This window comes from Delphinapterus leucas, chromosome 12 (assembly GCF_059928025.1).
Source record: "Delphinapterus leucas isolate spDelLeu-1000000601 "Yukka" chromosome 12, BTC_Dleu_Yukka2, whole genome shotgun sequence".
Lineage (NCBI taxonomy): Eukaryota > Metazoa > Chordata > Mammalia > Artiodactyla > Monodontidae > Delphinapterus > Delphinapterus leucas.
Window position 1 is genome coordinate 44,653,704 of NC_143140.1, and position 18,405 is coordinate 44,672,108.

The window sequence follows — 18,405 nt, forward strand, 5'->3', positions numbered from 1 at the left end:
GAGAGGCACAGACCCAAAGTAACTCCAGGTTGAATGGGTCCCAAACCATCAGGTGTTCTGATTTGTTTTCCCCCCTATTGATTTGTTTCTTTTATAATAGTTTTTAAAACAGGAAGATTCTAGGAGTATTGATACTATGCAACCACTAAAAAGAATGATTTAGAGTGCTATGTGGTGACATGGGAAGAAATCCAAAATACACTGTTAAGTGGAGAACAAGTTGCAGAACAGTATGTACAGTATGACCTTATTTCTGTTAAAAGTAATAATTATACATAACAAGTTGCAGAACAGTATGTATAGTATGCCTTATTTCTGTTAAAAATAATAATTACATATGTATATATGTTAGTTGCATGGAAGTGTCTGGATAAATATATATAAAAAGTGATAACAGATTATGGGGGCAGTGATTATAAGAGAAATTTCACTTTATAGATCATATAGTTATAAAATATTTTAATTTTTACAGTAGACATTACACTTTTCTAATCAGAAAAACCTTTTTTCCTGAAATAGTTAAAATTTTTAAATTTTTAATTGTGGTAAAATATACATAACAAAATTTCTCATCTTAACTATTTTTAAGTGTACAATTCTGTAGTGTTAAGTACATCCACATTATCACACAGCCAGTCTCCAGAACTTGTTTCATTTGCAAAACTTAAACTCTATACCACTTAAACAATAGCCTCCCATTTGCCCTCCCCCCACCTCTCCAGCCCCTGGCCACCACTCTTTTACTTTCTGTCACTGTGAATCTGACCACTCTAGGTACCTCATACACGTGAAATTGTACAGTATTTGTGCTTTTGTGACTCACTTATTTCACTTAGCATAATGTCCTCAAGGTTTTTTTTTTTTTAATAAGAAAAACATAGACTATATAGATAACTAAGCAAAGAAATGAACAGACACTTCATAGTTGGGTAATGCAAATACAAATAGATGTGAAAAATTATTCAAAAATGCACATTAGCAAAGCTTTTGGTTATCAAATTAACCAAATTTTAAGAGCTGCTAGTATTCAGTGATGATAATGAAACATAAAAAAATCCAATTCACTAAAATTGGGAATATAAATTGGCATAACCTTTCTGACAAGTAATTTGACAAAATATATTAAGAACTCATAATGACAGGTAGACCTTTTGATCCATTAACTCTACTTCTTGGAAGCTAGCCTAAAATTTAATCAGATATATGGACAAAGATTTATGTTTAAAGGTGTTTATTACAGAGTACTTTATGGATTGATTGATTGCTGCACTGCATGGCTTGTGGGATCCCCAACCACGGATCAAACCCAGGCCCTCGGCAGTGAAAGCACAAAGTCCTAACTACTGGACCACCAGGGAATTCCCTACAAGTACTTTATTATGCAGTTATTCTAGCTGGCAACAACATAAATGTTTAAATAGCTTAAAATACATTTCTAGCCGTGATTCTAAATAAGGTAGTAGAATGGCTGTATCTGAATTTCTGGGAGGGGTGTGTTTAGTTTGTAAAAGCATATTATAAAATTGCCATTAAAAGAAGGTATAAGATTTGTATGTGTATAAATTGTACCAATGTTTTCTTAGGTCAGTCTCCCAAGGCAATAGAAATAAAAACAAAAATAAACAAGTGGGACCTAATCAAACTTACAAGCTTTTGCACAGCAAAGGAAACCATAAGACAAAAAGAAAACCTATGGAATAAGAGAAAATATTTGCAAACGATGCAACCAAAAGGGGCTTAATATCCAAAATGTACAAACAGCTCATACAGCTCTATATCAAAAAAACAAACAACCCAATCAAAAAACTGGCAGGAGACCTAAATAGACATTTCTCTAAAGAAGACATACAGATGGCCAATAGGCACATGAAAAGATACTCAACATCACTAATTATTAGAGAAACACAAATCAAAACTACAGTGAGGTACCACACCACCTCACACTGGTCAGAATGGCCATCATTAAAAAGTCTACAAATAACAAATGCTGGAGAGGGTGTGGAGAAAAGGGAACCCTCCTACACTGTTGGTAGGAATGTAAGGTGGTGCAGCCACTGTGGAAAACAGTATGGAAGTTTCTCCGAAAACTAAAAATAGAATTACTATATGATCCAGCAATCCCACTCTTGGGCATATATTCAGACAAAACTATAATTCAAAAGGTTACATGCACCCCTGTGTTCACTGCAACACTATTCACAATAGCCAAGACATGGAAACAACCTAAATGTCCATCAACAGATGAATGGATAAAGAAAATTCATGTATATAATGGAATACTACTCAGCTATAAAAAAGAATGAAGTAATACCATTTGTAGCAACATGGATACAACTAGAGATTATCATACTAAGTGAAGTAAGTCAGAAAGACAAATACCATATGATATCACTTATATGTGGAATCTAAAATATGGCACAAATGAACCTAACTACGAAACAGAAAGACTCACACACAAAGAGAGCAGACTTGTGGTTGCCAAGGGGGAGGTGGGGAGGGGAAGGGATCGATTGGGAGTTTGGGGTTAGTAGATGCAAACTATTACATATAGAATGGATAAACAATAAGGTCCTACTGTATAGCACAGGGAACTATATCCAATATCCTGGAATAAACCATAATGGAAAAGAATAAAAAAAAGAATGTATATATGTGTATAATCGAGGCACTTTGCTGTACAGCAGAAATTAACACAACACTGTAAATCAACTATACTTCAATTTAGAAAATAAAGAACTTAAAAGAAAGATTTGTATGTATATGGATAAGAGAATGGACTTTAAAAATGGGAATCAGTTGGGAATTGCCAATTGATATGATAGAGTATTATACATTTTTTAAATTTTCAGTAATTTTAATGACATAGTAAAAGTCTCATGATAAGCAAAAAAGAGATGGAAACTTATGATTATAGAATGACCTGAACCGTGAAAGAAAAATTCATTAAAAAAAAGACTTGAAGATCAGATCAGAAATAAATGAAAAAGAAATGAAGGAAATGATAGCAAAGATCAATAAAACTAAAAGCTGGTTCTTTGAGAAGATAAACAAAATTGATAAACCATTAGCCAGATTCATCAAGACAAAAAGGGAGAAGACGCAAATCAATAGAATTAGAAATGAAAAAGGAGAAGTAACAACTGACACTGCACAAATACAAAGGATCATGAGATTACTACAAGCAACTCTATGCCAATAAAATGGACAACCTGGAAGAAATGGACAAATTCTTACAAATGCACAACATGCCGAGACTGAACCAGGAAGAAATAGAAAATATGAACAGACCAATCACAAGCACTGAAATTGAAACTGTGATTAAAAATCTTGCAACAAACAAAAGCCCGGGACCAGATGGCTTCACAGGCGAATTCTATCAAACATTTAGAGAATAGCTAACACCTATCCTTCTCAAACTCTTCCAAAATATAGCAGAGGGAGGAACACTCCCAAACTCATTCTACAAGGCCACCATCACCCTGATACCAAAACCAGACAAAGATGTCACAAAGAAAGAAAACTACAGGCCAATATCACTGATGAACATAGATGCAAAAATCCTGAACAAAATACTAGCAAACAGAATCCAACAGCACATTAAAAGGATCATACACCATGATCAAGTGGGGTTTATTCCAGGAATGGAAGGATTCTTTAATATACGCAAATCAATCAACGTGATACACCATATTAACAAATTGAAGGAGAAAAACCATATGATCATCTCAATAGATGCAGAGAAAGCTTTCGACAAAATTCAACACCCATTTATGATAAAAACCCTGCAGAAAGTAGGCATAGAGGGAACTTTCCTCAACATAATAAAGGCCATATATGACAAACCCACAGCCAACATCATCCTCAATGGTGAAAAACTGAAAGCATTTCCACTAAGATCAGGAAGAAGACAAGGTTGCCCACTCTCACCACTATTATTCAACATAGTTTGGAAGTTTTAGCCACAGCAATTAGAGAAGAAAAAGAAATAAAAGGAATCCAAATTGGAAAAGAAGAAGTAAAGCTGTCACTGTTTGCAGATGACATGATACTATACATAGAGAATCCTAAAGATGCTACCAGAAAACTACCAGAGCTAATCAATGAATTTGGTAAAGTAGCAGGATACAAAATTAATGCACAGAAATCTCTGGCATTCCTATACACTAGTGATGAAAAATCTGAAAGTGAAATTAAGAAAACACTCCCATTTACCACTGCAACAAAAAGAATAAAATATCTAGGAATGAACCTACCTAAGGAGGGCTTCCCTGATGGCGCAGTGGTTGAGAATCTGCCTGCCAATGCAGGGGACACAGGTTCGAGCCCTGGTCAGGAAAATCCCACATGCCGCGGAGCAACTAGGCCCGTGAGCCACAACTACTGAGCCTGCGCGTCTGGAGCCTGTGCTCCGCAACAAGGCCGCAATAGTGAGAGGCCCACACACCGCGATGAAGAGTGGCCCCCGCCTGCCACAACTGGAGAAAGCCCTCGCACAGAAACGAAAACCCAACACAGCCATAAATAAATAAATAAATAATTGAGAAAAAATAAAAATAAAAACCTACCTAAGGAGACAAAAGACCTGTATGCAGAAAATTATAAGACACTGATGAAAGAAATTAAAGATGATACAAACAGATGGAGAGATATACCATGTTCTTGGATTGGAAGAATCAACATTGTGAAAATGACTCTACTACCCAAAGCAATCTACAGATTCAATGCAATCCCTATCAAACTACCACTGGCATTTTTCACAGAACTAGAACAAAAATTTTCACAATTTTTATGGAAACACAAAAGACCTCGAATAGCCAAAGCAATCTTGAGAACAAAAAATGGAGCTGGAGGAATCAGGCTCCCTGACTTCAGACTATACTACAAAGCTACAGTAATCAAGACAGTATGGTACTGGCTCAAAAACAGAAATATAGATCAATGGAACAGGATAGAAAGCCCAGAGGTAAACACACGCACATATGGTCACCTTATCTTTGATAAAGGAGGCAAGAATATACAGGGGAGAAAAGACAGCCTCTTCAATAAGTGGTGCTGGGAAAACTGGACAGGTACATGTAAAAGTATGAAATTAGAACACTCCCTAACACCATACACAAAAATAAGCTCTAAATGGATTAAAGACCTAAATGTAAGGCCAGACACTATCAAACTCTTAGAGGAAAACATAGGCAGAACACTCTATGACATAAATCACAGCAAAATCCATTTTGACCCACCTCCTAGAGAAATGGAAATAAAAATAAACAAATGGGACCTAATGAAACTTAAAAGCTTTTGCACAGCAAAGGAAACCATAAACAAGACGAAAAGACAACTGTCAGAATGGGAGAGAATATTTGCAAATGAAGCAACTAACAAAGGATTAATCTCCAAAATTTACAAGCAGCTCATGCAGCTCAATATCAAAAAAACAAACAACCCAATCCAAAAATGGGCAGAAGACCTACATAGACATTTCTCCAAAGAAGGTATACAGATTGCCAACAAACACATGAAAGAATGCTCAACATGATTAATCATTAGAAAAATGCAAATCAAAACTACAAGGAGATACCATCTCACACCCGTCAGAATGGCCATCATCAAAAAATCTAGAAAGAGTAAATGCTGGAGAGGGTGTGGAGAAAAGGGAACCCTCTTGCACTGTTGGTGGGAATGTAAATTGATACACCCACTATGGAGAACAGTATGGAGGTTCCTTAAAAACTAGAAATAGAACTACCAAACGACCCAGCAATCCCACTACTGGGCATATACCCTGAGAAAACCACAATTCAGAGAGTCATATACCAAAATGTTCATTGCAGCTCTATTTACAATAGCCAGGACAGGGAAGCAACCTAAGTGTCCATCAACAGATGAATGGATAAAGAAGACGTGGCACATATATACAATGGAATATTACTCAGCCATAAGAAGAAACGAAATTGAGTTATTTGTAGTGAGGTAGATGGACCTAGAGCCTGTCATACAGAGTGAAGTAAGTCAGAAAGAGAAAAACAAATACCGTATGCTAACACATATATATGGAATCTAAAAAAAAATGGTTCTGAAGAACCTAGGGTCAGGAGAGGAATAAAGATGCAGACATAGAGAATGGACTTGAGGACACGGGGAGGGAAAGGGGTAAGCTGGGATGAAGTGAGAGAGTGGCATGGACTTATATATACTACCAAATGTAAAATAGATAGCTAGTGGGAAGCAGCTGCATAGCACAGGGAGATCAGCTCGGTGGTTTGTGACCACCTAGAGGGGTGGGATAGGGAGGGTGGGAGGGAGACACAAGAGGGAAGAGGTATGGGAACATATGTATATGTATAACTGATTCACTTTGTTATAAAGCAGAAACTAACACCAGTGTAAAGCAATTATACTCCAATAAAGATGTTAAAAAAAAAAAAAAAGACGAAGTTAGTATGCCAAAATGTTAACAGTGTTTGCCTCAGGGTGGTGGAATATTTTGTTACATCTTTACACTTCTCTGTATTTTAAGAATTCTCTGGGGCTTCCCTGGTGGCACAGTGGTAGAGAGTCCACCTGCCAATGCAGGGGACACGGGTTCGTGCCCCAGTCCAGGAAGATCCCACATGCCATGGAGCGGCTGGGCCCGTGAGCCATGGCCGCTGAGCCTGCGCGTCCGGAGCCTGTGCTCCACAACGGGAGAGGCCACAACAGTGAGAGGCCCGCGTATCACAAAAAAAAAAAAAAAAATTCTCTGAGATGAGCACGTTTTATTTTTTGTAAAATCAGGAGGAAATACATTTTTTCAATATACATTTTAAAAGATAGATTTCAAATATAATTAGAGATATATTATCCTGCTAAAGAGAATTTCATTTAAATTTCAGGGCTTTAGGATCAGATACAGGAGGATCAACCAGAAATCCAGCTGCCCACTGTGGGGTTGTTGGTTTGAAACCTAGCTACGGCTTAGTTTCTCGTCATGGCCTCATTCCCCTGGTGAATTCAATGGATGTGCCAGGAATCTTAACCAGATGTGTGGATGATGCAGCCATTGTGTTGGGTATTTAAACGATTCCATATAGTTTCAAAACATTATTTCACTTCAGTACTGTGTCTGTCACTCATAAATATTCCTACTTACAGGTATACTAGCTGGGCATGATCCCAAAGATTCTACCACAATTCAAGATCCTGTTAAACCATTTACGCTTCCCAGTTTGACAGATATGAGCAAACTATGTATAGGAATTCCGAAGGTAAGTCTCTCTTTACAAAAGTACTGTCAAGTCAAATACAGAGCACAGACTTGGGAAACAGACTGGTTGGGTTTGAAGCCCTGCTCTGCCACTTTTATTAGATATGTGACCTGAGCACATGAAAATAGATATGTTAAATTACTAACCTTTTAAAATTTTAACTTTGAGCTTAGCAATAATTTTTTGTTCTGGGAGACTGTGCTGTGCATTGTAAGATGTTGAGCAGCATCGCTGGCCTCTAACCCTAGAGGTAGCATCCCCACCACCACCACTGCCCCACTAGCAAAACTGTCTACAGATGTTACCGGATATGCCCTGGTTGAGAGGAAGAGGAGAGGAAACTGCCCCCATTTGAGACCACTGCTGTAGAGAAATACTGTAAAATCTTTAAATCTTTAACATCTTCAATTAAGGTAATAGGTGTGCCTACTTTTAAGGATTTAGAGAGAAACAGACTTAGTTGAGAATCCTGGATCCTCTACTTACCTGCTATGTAACGTTAGGAAAGTTAGTTAACTTCTCTAGTCTCAATATTTTTCATTACTAAAAAGAAGGATGATAATACCTACATCGTAAGACTGTTAAAAGCATTAAATGAGAGAACCTTTGGATAGTATCTAGCAGAGTGCCTGATATATAATGAACATTTAACAAATATAAGTTCTCCAACCAGATCTCCAATCTTTAATATTATTATATCGAGCTCACAGTATCTTGTCATGCCATAAGCACTGTTAAATTAGTTCAGTCTTTCTAGCTACCTGCTAGCAATTTAATCAGATGTTCTAATGTATTGCCAAAGTTTCTAGAGTACAAATTTTTATAACACCATCTATACAGATATTCTAATTTCTGTATTTTGACTTTTTCCAATAAGGAATATCTTACACCAGAATTGTCGAGTGAAGTACAATCTCTTTGGTCCAAAGCTGCTAATCTCTTTGAGTCTGAGGGGGCCAAAGTAATTGAAGTGTCCCTGCCCCACACCAGTTACTCAATTGTCTGCTACCACGTATTGTGTACATCGGAAGTGGCGTCGAATATGGCAAGATTTGATGGGCTAGAATATGGTAAGTTGCCTGTGTTTTGGATTTTTAAGGAAGTTGTCTCAAACATTTGAAAGGTTCGTTTATTAGTAGCAAAATATATTATTGCCAGGGATAATGTTAAGATTTAGAGAAGTAAATCAGTGAATCCTTTTACCTTTGTCATTTTAGCATTATAGTCACACTATTCATCATATCTCTGTATCTTCAGCTAACCCTCTGGACTGTGAGTATCTTGAAGGTAGAGTATTTTAGCTTTGTATTATCAGTCCATACAGTGTGGTACCTGGCACAGAGTAGGAGCTCAGTAAACATCTGAATAAAATGAATGAATGAATGAGGGAGTGAACAACTGAAGTTTCCCTCTTCATTATCGTTTTCTCCTTGCTTCCTGACAAGTCAGTCAGTCCAAAGGCAGATAAAAAAGAGAAACCATTAAGGTCAATCGTATGAAATTTTAGTATTGGTCACAAATGTGAATCTAGACCTGCTTTTCAGCCAAAACTTTACTTCCTTTTCAATTAATGTTGTGGGTTTTTGTTTGTTTTTTGTTATCAGGTCACAGATGTGACACTGATGTGTCTACTGAAGCCATGTATGCTGCCACCAGACGAGAAGGCTTCAATGATGTGGTGAGAGGAAGAATCCTCTCAGGAAACTTTTTCTTATTAAAAGAGTAAGATAATCAGCTTAGGAATTTTCCCCATTCTTGAAAACTCCATAGTAAAGTAGTAGCATGTCTATCAAGTCTTATAAGTTGAGATATTTGCTAAGGAAGCAAAATCCTTATGATTTAAATTAGAAATCATAATTAAAGGCCCATTTATGGTACTTTTGGCTCCTGGTTATTCAAAAACAAACCAAATCATTGATGCTCTAGCTGAATGATTAGTACAGGCTAAGTAGGAAGCCCTGAAGGATTTTAGCCTCATTAAATGTCCCTTATTATTGCCACATTGTCTTACTGCTCTGAGAGCCTTAAGCAGGAAGTTACACTGGTGTCTCTTAAAAAACGTAGTGAATCAACTTAGTTTTCCCTTGCATCATGTATCTGTTTGCTCCAAAAAAGAATTTTAAATTACTATGACTTTGGTATAAGTTTGTTCACCATCTTGTGAATAGGATTCATCTTCCATACTACCAGGTCTGTCTAAGAGGACGTGAGAAGTGTGAAAAAGCAAGAGTGGTTGTACCGATAGCTTCCTGGGGTTTTGCTCTATGTCCCATAGATAGATAGATACATACATACATACATAGCATTTTATTCATCTGTGCATCTCCTCAGGGCCAATAGTTAGGATTACTTTTTCCAAAGATACTATTTGAACAGCTACTATGAAAAACAGTATGGAGATTCCCCCCAAAATTAAAAATAGAATTACCATGTGATCCAGAAATCCCACTTCTGGGTATATATCTGAAGGAAAGAAATCACTGCCTCAAAGCATTATTCACAGTAGCCAAGACATGGAAACAACCTAAGTGTCCGTCAACAGATGAATGGACAAAGAAAATATGGTGTGTGTGTGTGTGTATATATATATGTAATAGTGAATAATATTCCATTGTATGTATGTGTGTGTGCATGTGTGTATATATATATATATATGTATTTACACACAGCAATTTTATAGTCAATTATTTCAATAAAGCTGGAAAACAAAAACTAAAATTATTATTTGATTAATGGGGAAATCAAAGGGCTTTATTTGCTTCCCTTCTAATGTTTTCTAATGTCTGAAAATGGTGGTTTCATTTTGTCTAGTTTTCGGTTGTTTAAAATGGCAGAGTAAATCCATCCCTAATATTCCCATCATTGATGGAAGCAGAAGTTGGGCTTTCGAACCATATTTAAAGTAGGAAGAAGTTTAATAGAAGTATTTGTTCTTTTATAAAAAGGTATTGTTAGTACATTATTTAAGCCATCAGCTGTTGGGTAAATTATACGTTATGCCTGCATTCATCTCCCTATAGATCCTGTGGTCAAATGATAATGAGGACATCTGATATTTCTATAGCATTTTTCAGGATAAAAAAATTTCACATTTTTATCTCATTGTATTTGGTCCTCAGAAAGATTGGAGTTGTTATATCCATTTTTCAGGTGAGGAAACTGAAGTTAGAATGATTAATACTTTTGCCACCTTCATTAACAGCTTCAGGAGGATCTAAGAAGTATTTTCTTTTTCCCTTTTTTTGCATCATTGACTTATAGTCACGCCTATGCCTGGCTAATTCCTTAATCTTTTCAGTAAAGTAAGCATTTTTTCTTTTGGGGGCGGGTGGGGAGTAACCATATCCTTTATTATTATTTTTTATTACCACAATTAGTTTAGTGAACATCTATCATCTCATATAGACACACCATTAAAGAAATAGGAAGAAAAAATTTTTTTCTTATGATGAGAACTCTTAGGATTTACTCTCTTATCAACGTTCATGTATAACATACAACAGTGTTAATTATATTTATCATGTTGTGCATTACATCCCTAGTACTTATTTATTTTATAACTGGAAGTTTGTACCTTTTGACCACCTTCATCCAATTCCCCCTCCCTCCACACCCCGCCTCTGGTAACAACAAATCTGATCTCTTTTTCTGCGAGTTTGTTTTTGAAGTACAATTGACCTACAACACTATTTTAGTTCCTGGTGCATAACATAAGTGGTTTGATATTTCTCTGCATTTCAAAATGATCACCATTATACATCTAGTTGTCATCTGTCACCATACAAAGCTATTACATAATTACTGACTGTAATCCCCAAACTGTACATTTCATACCTGAAAGTTTATAACTCTTAATCTCCTTAACCTATGTCTCTCCTTGCCCCTCACCCCCCTCTTCTCTGGCAACCACCTGTTTGTTTATCTATGACTCTGTTTCTGTTAGTTATGTTTGTTCATTTGTTTTTTGGATTCCACAGATAAGTGAAATCATACAGTATCTTTCTCTGACTTATTTCACTTAGCATAATACCCTCTAGGTCTATCCATGTTGTCACAGATGGCAAGATTTCATTCTTTTTTATGGCTAATTTTCCATTTTTTATATGTATTGATACTACATCTTTATCCATTCATCTACTGATGGACACTTTAGGTGGTTTCCAAATCTTAACTACTGTAAATAATGCTGCAATGAACATAAGGGTGCATATATCTTTTCAAATTAGTGTTTCTGTTTTCTTTGGATAAATGCCCAGGAGTGGAATCGCTGCATTGTGTGGTAATTCTATTTTTAATTTTTTGAGGAATCGCCATACCATTTTCCATAGTGGCTGCACCACTTTACATTCCCACCAACAGTGCACGAAGGTTCCCTTTTTCCTGCATCCTTGCCAGTATTTGTTATCTTTTTTTTTTTTTGCGGTATGTGGGCCTCTCACTGTTGTGGCCTCTCCCGTTGCGGAGCACAGGCTCCGGACGCGCAGGCTCAGCGGCCATGGCTCACGGGCCCAGCCGCTCCGCGGCATGTGGGATCTTCCCAGACCGGGGCACGAATCCGTGTCCCCTGCATCGGCAGGTGGACTCTCAACCACTGCGCCACCAGGGAAGCCCTGTTGTCTTTGATAATATCCATTCTGAAAGGTGTGAGGTGATACTTCACTGTACTTTTGAATTGCATTTCTCTGATGATTAGAGAGGTTGAGCATCTTTTCATGTGCCTGTTGGCACATCTGTATGTCTTCTTCGGAAAAATGTCTGTTCTGGGCCTCTGCCCATTTTTTAATTGGTTTATTTTTTTGATGTTGAATTGTATGAGTTCTTTGCATGTTTTGGATATTAACCCCTTATCAGATATAGCATTTACAAATATCTTCTCCCATTTAGCAGGCAGGCCTGAAGCATCTTTTCATGAATTTCACATTTCCATTCCTGGGCTATACCTGTCTGTAAAGTACAAAATTGCAAACACTGCATACTTTCCCCAGTTACTGTGTCCAGAGCTTGCTAGTTTCTAGTGTCTAATTCTGATGGCATGTTAGAATTTTCCAAAACTTCAGAGTCCTTATAATAATTATAACTATAGATGAAATAGGACATTATAATAATAGAAAGGATTGGAATGAGCCTCCAGAGACCTAAGTTCTAGTCCTTCCTCTACCCCTGTCAATCTTTGCAGCCTTTAGAAAGTCATTTAGTTGCTATGCACTTGATTTTCCTCACCTGAAAATGAATGTTCTGGTTTAATGATGTCCCTGGAAGTGTTAATATTTTGTGATTATATGTACAGAATTGCATCTACTGGTGATTTTTAATTAATTCCAGATATACAAACTTTTAGAGTAACAGTGCGGTTGAGCAAAATTCATTTTTATGTGTTGTTAGGAATCTTACTGGTGCCTGCTCCAACAGGCCAAGAATCCAGTGATTCTTTAACAAGCCTTATGCATAAGAATTGATTCAAAGAAATAACAAAAAGCCCTTAAAGTGTCATCTATTTTTTTTTAACAAGCCTTATGCATGAGAATTGATTCAAAGAAATAACAAAAAGCCCTTAAAGTGTCATCTACTTTTTTCCACAGAAACTATGAGAATTATTTTGTCAAAGCACAGAAGGTGAGACGACTCATTGCTCGTGATTTTGTGAATGTTTTTAACTCTGGAGTGGATGTCTTGCTAACTCCTACCACCTTGAGTGAGGCAGTGCCACACACAGAGTTCATCAGAGAAGACAACAGAACACGAAGTGCCCAGGATGATCTTTTTACACAGGCTGTAAATATGGCAGGTGAGGATCCCTCAAGAACATTCTGGTTTTCTTCAATTTTTAGGTAGACACCCTGGTCTTCGACTTAGGTTCTAGCTAGATTGCTCCCTAAACGCAATAGCTTGTCCTTCTGGAATGCTTGGTAATGTGTGTTTGTGTGTGCGTGCGTCTGTCTATAGGCTTGCACTTAGCACACACACATACATTAATTTTCAAACCTACAGAAAAGTTGAAGTCGTATAATGAATACCCATATGTCCTTTGCTTGGATTCATCCTTGTTAACATTTTGCCTCACTTGCTTTCTCCTTCCTCTCTCTCTGTCTCTTTCACACACACACACGCACACACACTCTTAGCTTTTATTTGAATTAGTTTGAAAGTTTCAACATCGTGTTACTTCACCCCTAAATACTTTAGCATGAATCGTCTAAGAATAAAGACATTCTCCTACATAACCACAATTCCATCATCACACCTAAGAAAACTAACACAAATACAATAATATTCCAAATACAGTTCATATTTAACTTTCCTCAGTTGTACCAAAAATGCCTTTTATAGGGTGTTTTCCCCGATATATTATATCTGTTTATGATATCTCTTAAAGTCTAGAACAGTTCCCCAGCTCTGTATGTTATATAACAGTCTGAACCACATCAGACTGTTACAATTTTTGTTTTAATCATCAAACATAATGAAGGAAACTCAAGGGCAGAGGGAAAAGTCTGTTGTATTTATCTATCTATACTTTTATTTACTGTGTTCATTTCTCCCTGATGTATCAGATCCTTTGTTTTACCATATCCTTTCTGTTTGGAGAACAGTTAGCCATTCTTTTAGAATAGGTCTGCTGGCAACCAGTTCTCTTAGCTTTCTTCTGAGAATGTCTTGATTTTCCTTTCATTTTTAAAGGTTATTTTTGCTGGATATATGATTCTGATTTGACAGTTCTTTTCTTTAGCACTTAAAAAATGCCCTGCCACTTTCTTCTGGCCTGCATAGTTACTGATAAGAAATACCCAACCTTTTAAAATTTTTGTTTTAAGTGACATTGACTCTTTTGAGGAGTCTAGTCCACTTGACCTGTAGGATATCCCATCTGTAATCTGAATTTGTCAGACTGCTTCCTCATGATTAGGTTGAGTTAAACATTTTTGGTACAAATACTACATATGCTTCATGTCAAGGAACAGTTAAATATCAGTTTGTCCCACTTTTGGAAGCTACGTTAATCCCTTGGTTAAGGAAGTAACTACCAGATATTTTCCTTATAAAGGCACATTTTCCTTTTGTCAGTTGTAAGCAGTTGGTGATGTGATACTTTGAGACAGTGTTTCCCAATAAACTTGAACCCACTTTTAGCATCTATTGATGATCCTTGCCTGAATTAAGTATTACTTAGAGAATTACAAAATGCTGACTTTTCTAATTCTACCATTCCTTCTACATATGTTAGCTAGCAGCCTTCTCTAAAGAACAGCTTTCCTGGGACTTCCCTGGTGGCGCAGTGGTTAAGAATCCGCCTGCCAGTGCAGGGGACATGGGTTCGAGCCCTGGTCTGGGAAGATCCCACATACCACAGAGCAACTAAGCCCGTGCATCACAATAACCGAGCCTGCGCTCTAGAGCCCGCAAGCCACAACTACTGAGCCCACGTGCCACAACTACTGAGCCCGCGTGCCACAACTACTAAGCCCATGTGCCACTACTGAAGTCCACACGGCTAGAGCCCGTGCTCTGCAACAAGAGAAGCCACCGCAATGAGAAGCCTGTGTACCACAACAAAGAGTAGTCCCTGCTCGCCGCAACTAGAGAAAGCCCGCAAGCAGCAACGAAGACCCAACGCAGCCAAAAAATACATAAATTAATTTTAAAAAAGAAAACATAATTTTTAAAAAAGCTTTCTTTTTTTAAAAGAATTCAATGTATTATAAGCAATTAACTGTCATTATTTTTGATGCTCAAATTTAATCAACAGTTGCGTATCCTTTAGACCAGCCCCCATTAATTTTTGAAAACTTTCTTATTTTATGGCATAACAAGATGTCCCAGGCTGTCCTACTTTCTCTTCCCAAAACTAAAATTAAAACTACCCTGAATTACTATTTTTCATCTAACAAATTGGCAAAAATTCAAAACCTGAACAACACACTCTATAGGTGAGGCTGTAGGAAAACACTCATTTTGCTGATAGGAGTTGAAAAGGTACAACTTTTTTGGAGGGAAAGTTGGCAAAATATCTAATTACATATGCATTTATCTTTTGATGAAACAGTTCCTCTTCAGCTGAGAAACGTTCTGGAATACCAGAAAAATACACAAGGTAATTCACTGGGACTTGGCATGAAATAGCTAAATACCGAAAACAACCAAAATCTCCAACCACAGAAGAATGGTTGAATAAATTATGGTAAAAGCACATGATGGAATACTATGCAGCTATAAAAAAGGAATGAAGAAGGTCTCTGTGAACAGATATACAGTGATTTCTAAGATATTAAATGAACAAAGGAAGATACAGAAGCATACATATAATTTTTGTGATTCTTATTCATTAACCTTGTCTTGTACCTACTGGCACTGGAAAGTGGAAGAGGTCTCTGCATCTTAGGGTGGAGAATTAATCAACATTTAATGGGTCTCTTTCTTTTCCTCAGGGTTGCCAGCAGTGAGTGTCCCTATGGCCCTCTCAAGCCAAGGGTTGCCAATCGGACTACAGTTTATTGGACGTGCATTTTGTGACCAGGAGCTTCTTACAGTTGCCAAATGGTTTGAAAAACAAGTACAGTTTCCTGTTATTCAGCTTCAGGAGCTAATGGATGATTGTTCATCAGTCTTTGAAAATGAAAAGTTAGCTTCTGCTTCTCTAAAATAGTAGTGATAACTATATCATGCAAATTATGACTTTTAAAGATTTTATATTCTAGAAAAGTCAAGTGATCTTGCAATTTGGTTCACTGTCAACACAGTCATTCCTTGGAATCGCTTTTTAAAATTCTTGTGATATAGTTAATTACTTATGAATAATCTGTCAGCATTTATTAAGCATCCACTAAGTATAAACAAAGTACAGGATTTCTATTATAATACAAGATACATGTTCCTGAAAAATGATGCATTCTGTAAAAATGTTCATTAAAAAGAACATTGCTTACAGTACTAGTACTGTACTGTACGCAATGTAAGTACTAGTAAACCTCTCAAAACTTGTACATCTTTGTAACCAAAGCACTAACACAAACAGGAAGTGGTACCTCCAGAGATAACCTGGACAGCCCAGCTGACAGGCAACTCATCATGCGGTGGAGGCCGCCTCAGCGGATGTTAAAAATGCACAAAAACAGTAAAATGGGAATATCCACTTCTAAGTCTGAGCAGAGCAGGTAGAGGAGGAGCTCTGAGCACAGGAGGAAGTGCAACCTGCTGGGGCCCAGAGTCCTGCAAGACAAGGGTGTGCCTCTCTCTCTGGGGAGAGCCCCAGGTGCAGACACTTCTCTAAGAATAGAGCTGCAATGACTGAGAACTTTTTTCCTTTCCTGCTAACAGTTAAAATCTTACTTCTGCCATTCCAGAGCCCCATGCCAAGGAGCCAGAGTAACTCCATGTTACACTGAATTCATTCTAGTTCGATCACAAACAAGCTCAGTGATGCCATAGAGACATTTGTTGTGACCTAACCAGACTGGACTCGAAACTTGGTAGCTAGTGGAACATGGTTTTAGTGAGAAAGTTTCAAGATACACAAGTAAGATCCCATATGAAAAACTTGTATATAATTTGGTGAGGATGCCAAAGAGAAGAAGCCCGTGGACCTCCTCCCTTACCCCAGATTCTCTATTCCTTATGGTTTTCTTACCCTCTTGACTTTCTTTACAAGTGCTCTCTCTTTGGGCTCCTTGAGCACAAAGAAACATTAACGGGAATATGTATTCAGAATCTGACAAAAAAATCTGATGAAAATCATACGTTTACCCGCTATAAAGTTTCATCGTTGGATTTGTCTTTGCCAGAACACCATTGTCATCTCATATTTATCATGTGTTCTAATTTGACACTTGTTTATTGTTGATAAGTATAAGTGGGGAGCTGAATTATTATTTAACAGATTCACTTTGTTTAGTAAGAAAAAAGTACTTTCTAAATATGAAAGACCTGAAGGAAAAACATAGGCAGAACCTTCCCAGAACCACTAGGATGTTGAGTGGTGGTAGTTTAACCTGCCTGGTACTTTTCATTAATAATTTTCTCTCCCCCTGGGATCCTCCCGCTCCCAAATGCTCTATCTGATAAACTTTACATAAAAGTTTTCTGTGCCAGGCCCGTAGGCCCACTAGCATTCTTAAATATTTTGACGTGAGTCCCTGAAAAAGGAAGAAATTCATGACAGAGAATTGCTTTACTTTATAACACGAGAAAACTCTTAGTTGGGGGAGCTAGTATAATGCAAATGGCAAGCAGATGAATCTTTGCCCCAGTCTTTCTGTGTGTGTATAATTCAAAATAAAAAATTTTCAAAGAATATTTATGTAATTTCTCTTTTTCCTGTATCTCTGCTTGAGTTGCACTAACGATTTGAACTGGAAATAACGAAGTGAAACATTTACTGTTCTCACGTAATAACACCCAACTAGCATGAAATGATACCTAATCTGTTCTCTCTTTTCCATCTTTACCCTAAATCTAGTAGATCTCATTTTGCCAAATCACTGTCTGGGAATTTAAGGGGAAAATGGTTTCTGTGTCTCAGCTAATTAAACCCTGAAATTGTTAGCAACAGGGCTGCCACAGCAGAGCACGTCAGAAAGGCGAAGGTGGCTGCAAGTGTAAGATGAGTTCCTTGATAAGACAGCGAAACAAAGCACTGCTAGAGTGAAAAAATGTGATGCGTTCACAAATCTTTGCACCCTGACACCACACAGCCAAATCCAAGCCAGATCCGTGTTGACCAACACTTAGCGTTACTAAGAAAATCGCTTGAAACCAGGGAGGCAGAATGTTCTATTCGAATGGCTGTTTGACACCAGGTTGTTGGGAACACAGGACTGTGGGCCATCTAGAAAAGACAGCATGGTACAGAAGAGGAGCTTCTAAAAATGACAAAGGATGGTGATTCCTATGAGGAAATCACCTGCACCTTCTACAGTGGACAAGAAATTTCTTTAGGATTTTAGAACAGGATCTAAAGAACAGTGAAAAGAGATCTGGTTACAGGGCACCAAAAAGTAGACCTCGGGGATTCTGTAAACTGTGTCATACCCTGTTCCAGTTTAAGTAAGGGAACAAACTAATGGGATTTTCACAATAGTTTCTGTTACGAACTTTCATTTATTAACTACTTTTACTCTCCCTCCCTTTCCTCAAATATCTGATTATGCTGAGGCTAAATATGTGTTGCCTG

The 18,405-nt window shown here is 37.4% G+C and overlaps 1 protein-coding gene across 2 annotated transcripts in view; it reads left to right on the forward strand.

Annotated features, from left to right (window-relative positions):
- Positions 1-17,526, forward strand: part of QRSL1 (glutaminyl-tRNA amidotransferase subunit QRSL1) — a 32,740-nt gene extending 15,214 nt beyond the window's left edge. For both annotated transcript variants that reach the window (XM_022553508.3, XM_089921617.1), the window contains 6 exons: positions 6,870-7,045; positions 7,129-7,241; positions 8,119-8,311; positions 8,846-8,963; positions 12,821-13,026; positions 15,665-17,526. In XM_022553508.3, coding sequence (XP_022409216.2) covers positions 6,870-7,045; positions 7,129-7,241; positions 8,119-8,311; positions 8,846-8,963; positions 12,821-13,026; positions 15,665-15,882 — 1,024 coding nt within the window. In that variant the 3' untranslated portion in view covers positions 15,883-17,526. The remainder of the gene's footprint in view (positions 1-6,869; positions 7,046-7,128; positions 7,242-8,118; positions 8,312-8,845; positions 8,964-12,820; positions 13,027-15,664) is intronic.
- The last annotated feature ends 879 nt before the right edge of the window (positions 17,527-18,405 follow it).